Raw genomic sequence first — 12,843 nt, forward strand, 5'->3', positions numbered from 1 at the left:
TATTGTTCTGGTATCTCTTCTTAAAAACATGATGAAGAGAAAACATGTTTTTCAATTAAGTTTATCTGAGCATTCTAACCTGTTGTGAAGGAGGGTGGTGGTCTCTCTAAGCTGATGTAGTGGAGCTGAGTTTGTAGTTAGTGAAAAATAAACTACAGATTCCTCAAAACCACAATAACGGACCTAATGTTCTCAGTGGCTTTCAGGTCCTATATCCATCAGTTATTGTGATAAGGTATGTCATGCTGTGTCCATTGTTGGTTGTGGCCCCTCTGCTGTGTGAGACAAACCATCAGTCATGTAAAGCCTAGGAAGGTGCAACTGTCTGCCTGAATTCCACAATAATACTGAAGAGACAAAGAAAACTTGGCACCTCATACAAGAGACTGAGTAATGGACACTAAATCCTGTTGCATTGCGTGTTCTTCATCACAATATGACGTGTCAGTGCATACATGACGTATGAGACAGAGGATAAAGCTGAAGGTAATTCATGCAAAAAAAGATGAGCTCTGGCATTATTTGTTTGGGCCCCACATGTCAAACACTGCAGATGTGCAACATACTGCATGTGCAGCCTGACACCTAGTGGAAAAACTGTGCATGCACACCCACATGCACATGCCATATATCATCACCACACCCAGAAAAACCCAGGTAATGATTTCATGAATGAGAAACACAAAATCTTTCTCTTAGTAGCAGACAGTCGCTCATATTATGTTCCCTGCTCACTCAGAAAAAAATAACTTTTAAATTACCAAACATAATTAGAGGAACAATGAGAGGTGTAATGATGTAATTGTCCAACAGATGGCAAAGTCTGTCCCGTTTGCAGTGTTATACAGGCCTCACCCTTGAACTAGGCCTCTCTTTACCACATTGTCATATTCAAACACCACAGTAGTAACCCACTGAGCTGTAAAACCATATTTCCATCCATAAGGTTAAACTAAGGAGTTCACACATCCAGCAAGAAAGATATATATATATATATATATATATATATATATATATATATATATATATATATTGAACCTTTAATTCAGTCATACTACAAAACCACCATAATATGTCCTTAATATGTTGCATGATAAAATATTTCCTCATGTCTGGCAGGCTGTGCACGCCCTACAATTAGATGTGGCCTATATCTGACGGACACTGTTCTAACTGTGCTTAACTGTTATCTGGTGACTTGAATAATGAGCTATGAAGAGGAGACAAAGGGAGAGTGTGTGTATGAGAGAGAGAGAGAGAGAGAGAGAGAGAGAGAGAGAGAGAGAGAGAGAGAGAGATCCCTCCATCCTTCCTGGTGGGAGGTTTGAGATGCGCTGCGCAGACCCGTCCGCTACCGACGCATCTTCCTGCTAGCCTGCCCGTATCCCCCCCTCCCCTCTCTCTCAGTCTCTTTTTCCTCCTTTTCTGTCTGCCACTAGCCTACCTGAGGGAAAGTGCACAAAGCCAATAAGACAATCTGGCGTGTCGACTGGGCCCTGTGCGCGCTATGCTTGGGTAAAAGGCCGCTGTTTGCGGTGTTTACAGGGGATGTAGAGAGGGACAGAGGCACCGCTCTCCCCGACGGACCGCGCCGTGTCTGCTCTGCTCTGCCCAGCCCGCTGCATCGCTGAGCGGCCTGCGAAGCACACAAGATGTCGACCAGAACGCCATTACCCACGGTGAACGAGCGTGACACCGAGAATGTAAGTGCTGTTATCCAGAGACACCGGTGTTTTACCGGACGTGGGAACGGAATAAAAATGACCTGGCTATTTTGCGCACTGGTCGGTGCAGGTTTATGGCAGCGCTTTTTGAGCTAGTGTTGCAGAGCGACTCGACCAATAAGCACTCCGGCTTTTTTTCTTCTGTTCCCATCTGACAGGAATAAAAGCACGCAACGTTAGCCGACAACAACCTAGAATAGAGGTGCAGTTTGGTTGTGTCTGCCCCAGTTTCTGTACACAATACGGCTAGCCTAAACAACGCACTGCGTCAGTATGCTGGCTTTAATGATAGCTTGAATGTTAATTGTTGAGAATGAAAACGTCTATGTGGCCTGTGAGAAAATGGTGTTGCTACACTCGTGCAACTGGGGGTGTTTTGTAGTCCACAACGTCAATGTGTAGGGAGTGTGGGGGAGGATGTTGCCCTACTTTTCAGTGGCAACGCTAGCATCGCAATGTGACATCCATCACCTATTGGGCCCTGTTGTAACTGCACGCTCAGTGATGAAGATGAGGGAGCGTGTTATTATTCACCATACTGCTGCCACGACACTGACGCCGTATTATCGGGCTAAAGAAATGGCTTAAACTGCTGGAGATGTCTCATCACTGTGTGAAGGAATGTTTGTGAACGGCCACCCCGCTGCTCGCGCGCGTATACACTCACGTGCTCACAAAGAACAGCATAATAATACACATCTTTTGAGATATGTCCAATTAAGGACTGCTGTATCTATGCTGACCGGCTCTGACATATCTAGGTACGTCTGATTTTTTTCCTCCTGGAAACAAGACGAGACACAATCTAAAGCCTCCTTGATTTAGGCCTATATTGTGTTGCAGTGTAAACAGCTGGAAGCAGACTTTTAAAGGTTATTCCCAGGTTTAAAAATAGGACTTTATTTTGTCTTTCCATTTAAGAGTGCATTTTTCTTGATTATTCCTCTTCAGGTGATAACATTTAAATTGGAAAATGCATTTCCAAAGTTATTTAAACCCTAAAGTTAATATCAGCTCTCTAGTCATTCTCTGCTGGTATTCAGAAATTCATCAGTGCTAATGTAATCGTCTAATGCTGCTTTAGGTCTCCTAGACATAGTATAGATATACTGCTAGGCGGCTATTAAAGCACTGCCTTAGCCGCACTGGCAGTAGCCAGCCAGCCTAGCCTGCCTCTGTTCGACTCTATCATGCAGCCCCAGGGCCCACTAGTAGCTGAACTGCATTGCATAACAGCTTATTACTCAGAGAGACGAGTGGCTTTAAGTGCAGCAAAATAGAAGAAGCTCTCTCTTGGCTTGTGTGTGTGTGTATTTTTTTAATACGTCCCTGAAGACATACTGTCAGTGGTTGGGAGTAAATGGATGGGCGAGTGAAACAAACTCTGTGTATTAATCAAGTATTTCAAATCACCTGCCTGTCCAGATGCCCCTCAGTTAATTTACAGAATTTGGATCCAGGCCAAGTGTGTGTTTGTGTGTACACATGTGTGTGCCTGAAGGAAGAACTGGTCATATGACAGATCTGATTTAAAGTTGATGGAAACAAGTAAAGTCCCTTTAATGTGGATATTTCCCATTTGCAAATAAAGGCAGTGCAAGCTACACAGATTTCTCTACCATGGAGATGTAAGAGAGGATTTTGGTGCATTAGAAACAAGGATGCTGACTTTGACAGGCATCTAATCAAATTTCTCCTTGCCTTCCACACACACACACTGGGGAGTGCTTGAATCCTGCAGTGTAGTTCTCCCTCTGTCAGGATGTATGCTAGCTGAGGTGATGCGCACCCTGCAGGGTGTAGCATTTCCCTGATGAAACGGGAGCAGGGGAGCCTGGGTAACCAAACCAAGGCTTTATTCTCTGGCTGGGTGTGGTGCTCAGGAGCAGAGGATCATGGGATCTCTGACCTCGACTGACATCAGCAGCTGTCGTGGAGGAGAGGAATCAGACTAGCACAAACCGTGCATTGCCTGTGCCAGTGCTGTACTTGTAACAAGCTGTTCCTAATTCACCTTCACATGCCATATCACAGGGACACTTGTTGTTATTGGGTTTGGCCATGAAGCCACTAATATTGTTATAACTCTTGACTCTGTACTGCACATATTCTCAAAGGCACGCAGTCGAAGGAGTTTACTTTCTTTTGTTATTGAATTTTGTCTTGTGGCTGATAAGGTCTTTTAAGGTTAAGGTGTCAGAGAGAGAGGAGGGAACCTGACTCGTTCCCACACAGTTCCTCTTTGGGCTTGCATGCAGGGTACTGCTGTCTGTGTCTGAATGTAAATGTAGCTACAGTATACACATGCACATGTAGAACATACATATGATCAGCTCCTTGAATCTGGATCTAGGTTAACGGGTTCATCTCTGTTTGCACATCAAATATCCCACCTTCGGCACACACAAATCTCCACTGCAGCACTCTGCTGCATTGTTTGTATGTGTGCAGCCAATGTAGCAAGAGGAAGGGATACATGTGTGTCAAAAAGCCCAAGAGGTTCAGGGACTTGTAGTATTAGTGTCTATATGAAACAAAGTTCCAGTTAGGGAATGAGAATGTTGCTAATCTCGACATGTGTGGCTTTCCTGCAGCACTCGTCGGTGGACGGCTTCGTTGAACCCCCAGTCCCGCCGACAAAGTCTGCGAGTCGCCACAGCCTGCCGCGATGCCGCAACTCTTTCACCTCCACAGAGGAGCACCCCCATGTTGGCAATTACCGCCTCCTCAAGACCATTGGGAAGGGGAATTTCGCCAAGGTGAAGCTGGCACGACATGTCCTGACTGGACGAGAGGTAAGACAAGTTTTAAATATTTTATAACTCGTTTAGGTATAACTTAATTGTCCATATACAATATATTGGTAATCCCAAAACCTAGTTTTTCAGCCTCACTCTTTTATTGCTACATGTTAACAATTAGGGCTGCAGCTTACTATTACTTTCCTTATCGGGTTATCTGGCGATTATTTACTCGATTAATCAATATTAATTGTCAGAAAAAAGTCATACATGTCCATCACAACATCCCAGAGCCCAAGTTGACATATTACTTGTTTAAGCTGACCAACAGTCTAAAACCCAAAGACATTGAAATTACCAACAAATAAGACTAATAAAACAATCAATCAACATTTGAGAATATGGTGCCATATTTATTTGCTTCATCAACTCTTTCACAGAAAGATTTTGCATAGTACACACACACACACACACACACACACACACACACACACACACACACACACACACACACACACACTGCTGACCTGTCAGAGTGATAGACATCCTGCTTTGGTGTGTCGGTAATTAAAGCTCCTGTTCCCCAAGGAGAAAACAATGACCTGTGATCTGTTCACTGTCTTTCACTCAGCAGGACCCACAGTGCTCACTGACAGCTCTGATCCACCTCAGATATCCTCTAATGTCTATTGTGTTTATTAGCCACTTGCATCCTTTAATCCTCTGAGTTTATTTGGTCATATCCGAGTATGGAGGGCATGAATATTCTCCCAGGTCAAAGCAGTAACAGTTTGATCCATCCTGCGTCCTTTAATGCTAATGTTAAACAGGCATATTGGGTATGCTGCCCACTATTTGTGGAGAAGGTCAGGCGCTGCTTCGTGTGCCTGAGTGCCCTTGCTGGCTCATCAGAATGCAAAGACATGGATCAGAGTGAGAGAGAGAGAGAACAGGTGGAAAGAACATAACCCACTAAAACCGATGTTATCTGAGCTTGAGCCTAGAAAGCCACCTCTTACCAGCAGCTAACAATATTTCTTGCAGCTTAAACAAAAGAAAGTTTACCTCTGTAAAAAAACATCAAAAAGAGCAGCAATTACTTCTACATGTAGGTGACAGTGTACTGTCCTCTATCTGCCGAAGAGGGTGACAATACAGGATGTACACACAAACACACACACACACACACTGCCTCTAACATATGCTCTTCTACTCACTAGGGAGGGGCGTAAAATAAATTATTACGTATTTATCAATTTTCAGTGAAATTGTACTGTAATGATATGACCTCATCATGTTTGAATACTGTCTAAATAAATGATTCCCCCCAAAAATCAAATGTGAATAGTTTTATCTGATGTAATACATAACAGTGGAACAAAGTTAATTTAATTTCATTATTTTATATTTTAATTTGCAGACATTTCTCATATTGCGATGTATACTGTAGCAGTATTAGAAAAAAAGTATGATTAGGTCTGCAACTAACGATTATTTTCATTATCAATCAGTCAGTAGATTGTTGTATCAATTGATCAATTCAACTTTTGGTCTATCTAATTTCAGAAAGAAATTGTGAAAATGCCTGTCACAATTTTCTTAAACTCAAGGCGATGTCTTTAGGGCCAAAATGGTTTAGGGCCAACATACATTTCTGATGTGCTGCTACACTACGAACCACCCAGACCTCTCAGGTCGTCTGGGACAGGTCTGCTTTCTGTCCCCAGAGTCAGAACTAAACAGGGAGAAGCAGCGTTCAGTTTTTATACTCCACATATCTGGAACAATCTCCCAGAAAACTGCAGGTCCGCCACAACTCTCAGTTCTTTTAAATCAAGGCTGAAAACCTTTCTTTTTGATGCTGCCTTTCTTTAAATAATTGTTCATTTCCTATACTGCACTGTAACTTTTATTCTCGTATTGTATGTTTTTAATTTTTTTTTTAATTGTTTTTAACTGCTCTTTAATGGTTTATGTAAAGCACTTTCAATTGCCCTGTTGCTGTTACAAATAATGCTGCCTTGCCTTGCCTTTATACACTCACGTGCAGTACAGAGAACAAATGTACTGGAAGAACTAAATATAGATATACAGCTAAACAAAGACAACAAATCTTAACAAAGATAAGCAAAAATGAACATACAGATGTTATGTGGCAGGGTGGTATGAAAACTAGTAAATATGAAAAAAAGTTCAATTTAGTCAAGTCGGTTTAATTTTTAAAGCCCAAAAATCACAAGAGGACTTAAAAATCTGTATGACATCCTCTATTTTTAGACCCTCAATCGGAATAAGAAAAAAACTCAATATGCAAATATATTTTGTATATACGGAGTAGACAGAAATACACATTCATAAAGTATCTATTGTATATGCAGGTTACATTGTTAGTGTATACTGTATGTGCAGGGTTCTCTATAAACTGTATGGTAGTGTAAAGAATGCTGGAATATATTTTGTATGGGTAATTATAAGTTACTCTGTATATAGAGGTAGTTTATGTGTGTATATTGATGGATAGAGTATGCACAATACTTGCTCATAAATGCATTTGACAATAAAAGAATATTGTGCACATTCTTATATTCTAGCAACAATAATGCCTTTCTGAGATACAACCTTATACTCACACGCTACAATAGTTCCCTTTAGCGCTCAGAGATCATGACCCTGTGGTTGTGTAAAAAGAGCTCAGGGGGAAATAAAAGTGTAGAGAAACATGTAAAGCTCTTCAGTGCACTCAGATGGTATGACTAAGTTTACCCTCTGTGTCCTCTAGCTGAATATTCTTTTGTACATGTTTGAAATGTGTGCGCGATCACAAGACCTGCATACGGTAAAGAGCATATGGGCCGTGTGTTACGCGGTGAATAATTAACAGGGATGCACGTTGTCCTTCTGTCACTGTGGAACTGAATTATTCACCCTCAAATCCATTAGACGGAAAACACACTTGCACACAGACACTGGCATATGATGTGATGCCATACACTCGTTCATCAACTCTCTCAATCTGAGAAACAAAAAGGGAAATATTGGTACAGTGTAGCGTAGAGGAAATGTAATAAATATCTCTTAATAGAGAAATGTGGAAGTTATAACAATAGAGTGACACACGATGACAGCTCTGACACCTGCAGGCATACCTCAACACACACATGCATGCCTTCACCTGAGTTTTGTCCATGACAGGAGGAAGCAGAGAGGAGGGGAGTGAGGTCTGTCTGTGCACCTGCCCACCTAAGACAGGCTGCAAATAGACACCACCTGCGTACTGCGTGTCTACACACAGCGAGCCTCTCTGCAGTCTTTTACTCCACTCTCTCTTCTCCTTGCTAGACGCTTTTCCTTTTACTGCCAACGCATTGCTGTCATTATGGAGTTTAGTTTACAAGTTTGGCTGAAATCAAATTGTACTGTATTGTCTCAGAGACAATACAACTTGTATTGTCTCAGGGAAACCCTGTTTGGCCTGAATAATCTGCATTTTCTCCACTGTGACTCAGCATTTGCTTCCTGGTTTTCCCCTTAACAGGCTGCTTGGGATTAGAGTCTGCATCCACTGAAGCATGCTTATTAAGCTCTCGTAATGCCGCGATAAAAATTGTAATTAAGGCTTTCATGGTATGATTAATCTCCTAAGGCAATTTCTCCCCTGCCTCTCTTCTAAAGAGAGGTCAGGGTTGCAATCTCTGTGTCAGAATCGTATTAAACAGTTGAACATACAGGATGACAAAAGACAAAATGAGCTAAGTTTAGTCAAGTCTGGAGTTTCACAATGCAACACATTTTAGAGACAGAGGGCTGGCTAACTATTGGAAAAGAGAGAACATGCAGCAATCAGTGGTACAGTGGCTCCTAGTAGCTCGGAAAAAAACTAATACATCCTTGAAAAAATGTTTCACAATATTTATAGGCCTATATCAAGTTTACAGAAGCATGCATAAGCCTGATTTGCTGTTATTATAAAGCTACTGTATGTTTTATGCTAACAGCAACATCTTTGACCACTAGGCTGCTGTGACACCTTATCTAGGTTGTTAAGCTGCAAAATGTCCATTCATAATTTTAGCTATACTTACACTGTGTCCCATCCCACACATTATACTTTTACTATAAAAAGATGTAATCTGTATTAATCACATAGTGTGTTTATATAGTACTAATTGGCAATGGGGTTCGGGCAGTTTAAAGGTCCCCTGTGGAGTTTTTTACCTCTAGTAGCGCAATGGAGCTGTTTTTCCTCTAAGTGACTTACATGGGACGCACATGTTTGTGCGTAACGCGACACAGTCCTTCCAATGGTTTCACACTATTCACACTGGTCAAAAGTCAGCAGTAACATGACATGCTGCAATGTGTCAGCAAATGCGGGGAGAAGAAAACTGCTACCTAGTAAACATGGATGTAAAAAAAATGCTGGATTTAAAATACTTAAGAAATTGACTGTGCAATTGTTTTATAATGGGGGAAATGCATTGAAAACATTTGTTAGAGCTTACGTATACACACCAGTGAGTAACACTGAATCTAAACATAACTGTTTGTTTACAAGAAAACTACACAGGCACATAGCCACACTAGCAGTACTACCATAGCATCATCATTGTCATTGTGATGCATGTTAACATGCTGATGTTAGCATTTAGCTCACAGCACTGCCGTGCATAAGTGCAGAGCTACTAGCATGGCTGTAAACTCTGTTATTAGCCACGAGTTGCTCCTCCTTTTCAGAGTTATATTATCAAACAACAGTGTCTAATCGCATCAACGCCACACTCAAAAATCAAGAATATTTTGTAAGCCTGCTGGTGTTTTTGAGTATACAATACTAAAAACATGGGAAAATCATTGATGTTTGTAGACAATTTCATTGGAACTGCATTACTGTAAAACACTTGGATCTGGGTTTATTTCTACTGACATTAACAAACACTACAACGACCATGTCACAGTGTTAAACATTTTAAATGTGTTGGAGATCAAAAATCTTGTGGTAGTGGCCTTTTTTACAACCACAAACTAGTGACATTCATAAGTCTGTGTAACAAAACTATAATTAGTGTTGAATCATTTTTCTGCAACAACAAAAGGCCACATGTATTTTTTTTTCAAATGTAATTACATTACATTGTAAAACTGCTCCGTCAATCACTTATCAGCATTATATATGAGCTTGTGGTGAGTCTGCAGTGTGGCTAAGCTAGTTGCTTTGTGAAAGCTGCTGAGCTCTCAGAAAGTGAGGAAGCAGCTATGTTTCAGTTTGCACTTTGGGGTGATTATTGAGATGGATGGATCAGACTGCTGCCTAGCAAGACCTGCCAAGCCAACAGTAGATCACCGACCTGCAGAGTCATATACAGGTGCTGGTCATATAATTAGAATATTATGAAAAAGTTGATTTATTTCAGTAATTCCATTCAAAAAGTGAAACTTATATAATGTATACATTCATTCCACACAGACTGATATAAAGTGTTTATTTTTTTTAATTTTGATGATTATAACTGACAACTAATGAAAATCCCAAATTCAGTATCTCAGAAAATTAGAATATTCAATGTTCAATATTGAAGACACCTGGTGCCACACTCTAATCGGCTAATAAACAAAATCATCACAAAAGAAATGAACATTTGAAATATATCACTCTGTGTGTGATGAATGAATATAATATACAAATTTCACTTTTTTTAATGGAATTACTGACATAAATCAACTTTTTCATGATATTCTAATTATATGACCAGCACCTGTATACTAACTAACTGGCCTGGCTGCCACACAGGGACAGTTGGACAAACTCTGTGGATGCATTTATACATATTGTAAGTGATTCTGTGTGCAGTGGGTTTTATAGTAATCATCATCAACAAATACATCTGTTTTTATCTCTGCCAATCAAAGCTTCAACTCTTCAGAAATTACTGAATACACAAGATTACAGATAAACCGATTCAGCTGTGACATGTTTTGACAAAGCTGCCTCACAGCAGAATAGGGAAATAATGAGGATAGTTCATTTCAACATAGGCTTTCACTGTACAACCAAAACACGAATACAAAGCTAGAATTAGTTTTGACATCTTGGTTATCTTTTCTCTCTCTCTCTCTCTCTCTCTCTCTCTCTCTCTCTCTCTCTCTCTCTCTCTCTTCCTTTCTTCTTCTGTCTTTGTCTTCTTGCCTTTTCTCTCTCTCTAGGTGGCGGTAAAGATTATAGACAAAACCCAGCTGAATCCCACAAGTCTACAGAAGGTGAGTCGGTGTTTTTATGGCCACATGGTAACATTAATGTCTTGGTTACAGCCTGAGTTGTTGGCACTATTGATTCTGTGTTCTTTGAACTCAGGATGTGCTGTTTTACATAATGTAATCAGATGAAGTCAGGAGAGACCACAAGGCTTGTTTAATCCAGCCCCCCCCCTTGTACTTTGTGTTGGTATGTGGTTAGGAGCAGCTAAAAATACCCCTGCTTGCCTGTTTGTCACTTACCCTTGTCTAGCAGTCATAACCAATTACAACAAAGGATTTGGGACCGTTTCCTGACTGAATTCAAATCCAGCTCTTTCTGCTGATTAAACTCTCACACACACACACACACACACACACACACACATGCATATAATCCTGTAGATTACACCATGTGGAAAAATAAGCGCACTGCTATAGTATAAACATGCAACACTTACTGAGGCGTCCAGCTGAGCGACAGGATTTCTTTTCGGTGATCATGACATAGCATGGCTCACCATAGCTCCTCTTTTAATTTAAGTGTTTTGTAAAGGATGAACAAACTGCTAAGCAACCGCTGCGGTGGCTATCAGACTGTAATAAAGGACCATTATAACCACCACACCTACATAAACGGCAGTTGATGTGTTGATGGGCCTCTTGGCCTCTATCTCATTGTAAGCTGCTGGGGTGAGAGAATATTGCAGCTGCAAGCAGTCTTAATGGCAAACTAATAATAATTAGCTTCCCAAAATGTCTGCCATCCCACATTAGTCTGAGTGGAGTGAACTCAATGAGTAGCCTGGGAAAACCCTGACGAACTTCCGGCAAATTTGAGATTTGCTCTGCAAGAGTCTGGCCAAGAGCCCATTCAAGCCCATTTCCAATTTTTCCGAATTGAGGCACTAATCACAACCGTTGAGGCGGGCTTTACACGATGACGATAGCGCAGTGACGGCAAGCAGCTTTTTGTTTACGTTCAACATAACGGCCACTGAAGCGCAGCAACCTGTTGATGCCGCTGTAGCTGCTACGTCACCCGGATCATTGGTCTGATTGGTTGAAGGACTATCCAATTGCGCCCAGAGGCATTTGAGCGGCGTCTGTTGGTGACGCCCCTTTGGAAATGAGCTGCGAATGAAGCTTGCCCACTCTCAGTTACAACTGAGTAGGGTCTGGTGTTAACCAGGCTACTCAATGAGTGTTACTGGAGGAAATGAATTCTGGGCTAATCAAACAGAGTATAATTGTTAAAGGGAGTTGTTAAAGTGAGACAAATGAAAAATGTGGTTATTGCATTTGATATTTCTTATAAATCTGTAAAACAAGACTATTGAGGCATTTCTAACATGATTCTGCTCCCGACATTGTTCTCCAAGAGCAAATCTGTAATTGTCTTGTATCTTAATGGGATCCGACTGCAATTCTTCAGCCAATCAGTGCAAAGAAGACGCTGTGAGAATTTCAAGCTCCAAAGTTCTGTACTCATCTAATCTGACTGAGATACATTTCATTGTGCAAGCTCTTTTGTCAAACAGCCTATTGTTGTGGTTTCTTATCTGCACACGCACAGTGGGGTAATGAACATTTAGAGGCGTGTATGTGTGTGGCATTAAGATTCGGAACATAAACTGACTTCACCGATTTGGGTCTTGTCTAGGTCATGAGTGGTTATGCACATGATGGGTCGGGTTGTCCGCTGCTTGGTGATGGGCAGGGCAGACGTATCATGTGAGACTGCAGACCAATCAGGATCTCGCTGATCAATTATTCAGTGAGCCTTTCAGATGTCAACTGCAGTAGACCTGAGCGGGTCAATATGGAGAGATCTTATGGCTTTTCATGGGGGATGAGCTATTCTCATGCTATATAATAGCATGTATGAACATTGATGTTAGTGTCTGCGTGTGCATTCATGTGTTATATCTGGTTTGTGTATCTGTATCTGAGTGTAGACATGTTATCTCTGTATGGTGCTTATATATAGTATATTTTAAGGTTCTTTGCTTTGCACTATAGATTGCTATATGGTATACATTAGTGCCACCTGCAATGCAGAAGCTCGTCTTATAATGCAGCAGTTGTCTCCTGGATTGAATCGATTATCTCATTGACTTAGAGTGTCCTAAATGCTATCCTTGTGAAAG

At 41.1% G+C, this 12,843-nt stretch overlaps 1 protein-coding gene across 2 annotated transcripts in view; it reads left to right on the plus strand.

Annotated features, from left to right (window-relative positions):
• Positions 1 to 1,300: 1,300 nt before the first annotated feature.
• The window catches only part of LOC144532377 (serine/threonine-protein kinase MARK1-like), a 31,251-nt gene continuing 19,708 nt past the window's right edge, over positions 1,301 to 12,843 (plus strand). The window contains exons 1-3 of one of the 2 annotated variants that reach the window (XM_078273094.1): positions 1,301 to 1,703; positions 4,319 to 4,519; positions 10,667 to 10,720. In XM_078273094.1, coding sequence (XP_078129220.1) covers positions 1,653 to 1,703; positions 4,319 to 4,519; positions 10,667 to 10,720 — 306 coding nt within the window. In that variant the 5' untranslated portion in view covers positions 1,301 to 1,652. The remainder of the gene's footprint in view (positions 1,704 to 4,318; positions 4,520 to 10,666; positions 10,721 to 12,843) is intronic. The other variant, XM_078273096.1, reaches the window with a different exon arrangement.

This window comes from Sander vitreus, chromosome 17, assembly GCF_031162955.1.
Source record: "Sander vitreus isolate 19-12246 chromosome 17, sanVit1, whole genome shotgun sequence".
NCBI classification, from domain to species: domain Eukaryota; kingdom Metazoa; phylum Chordata; class Actinopteri; order Perciformes; family Percidae; genus Sander; species Sander vitreus.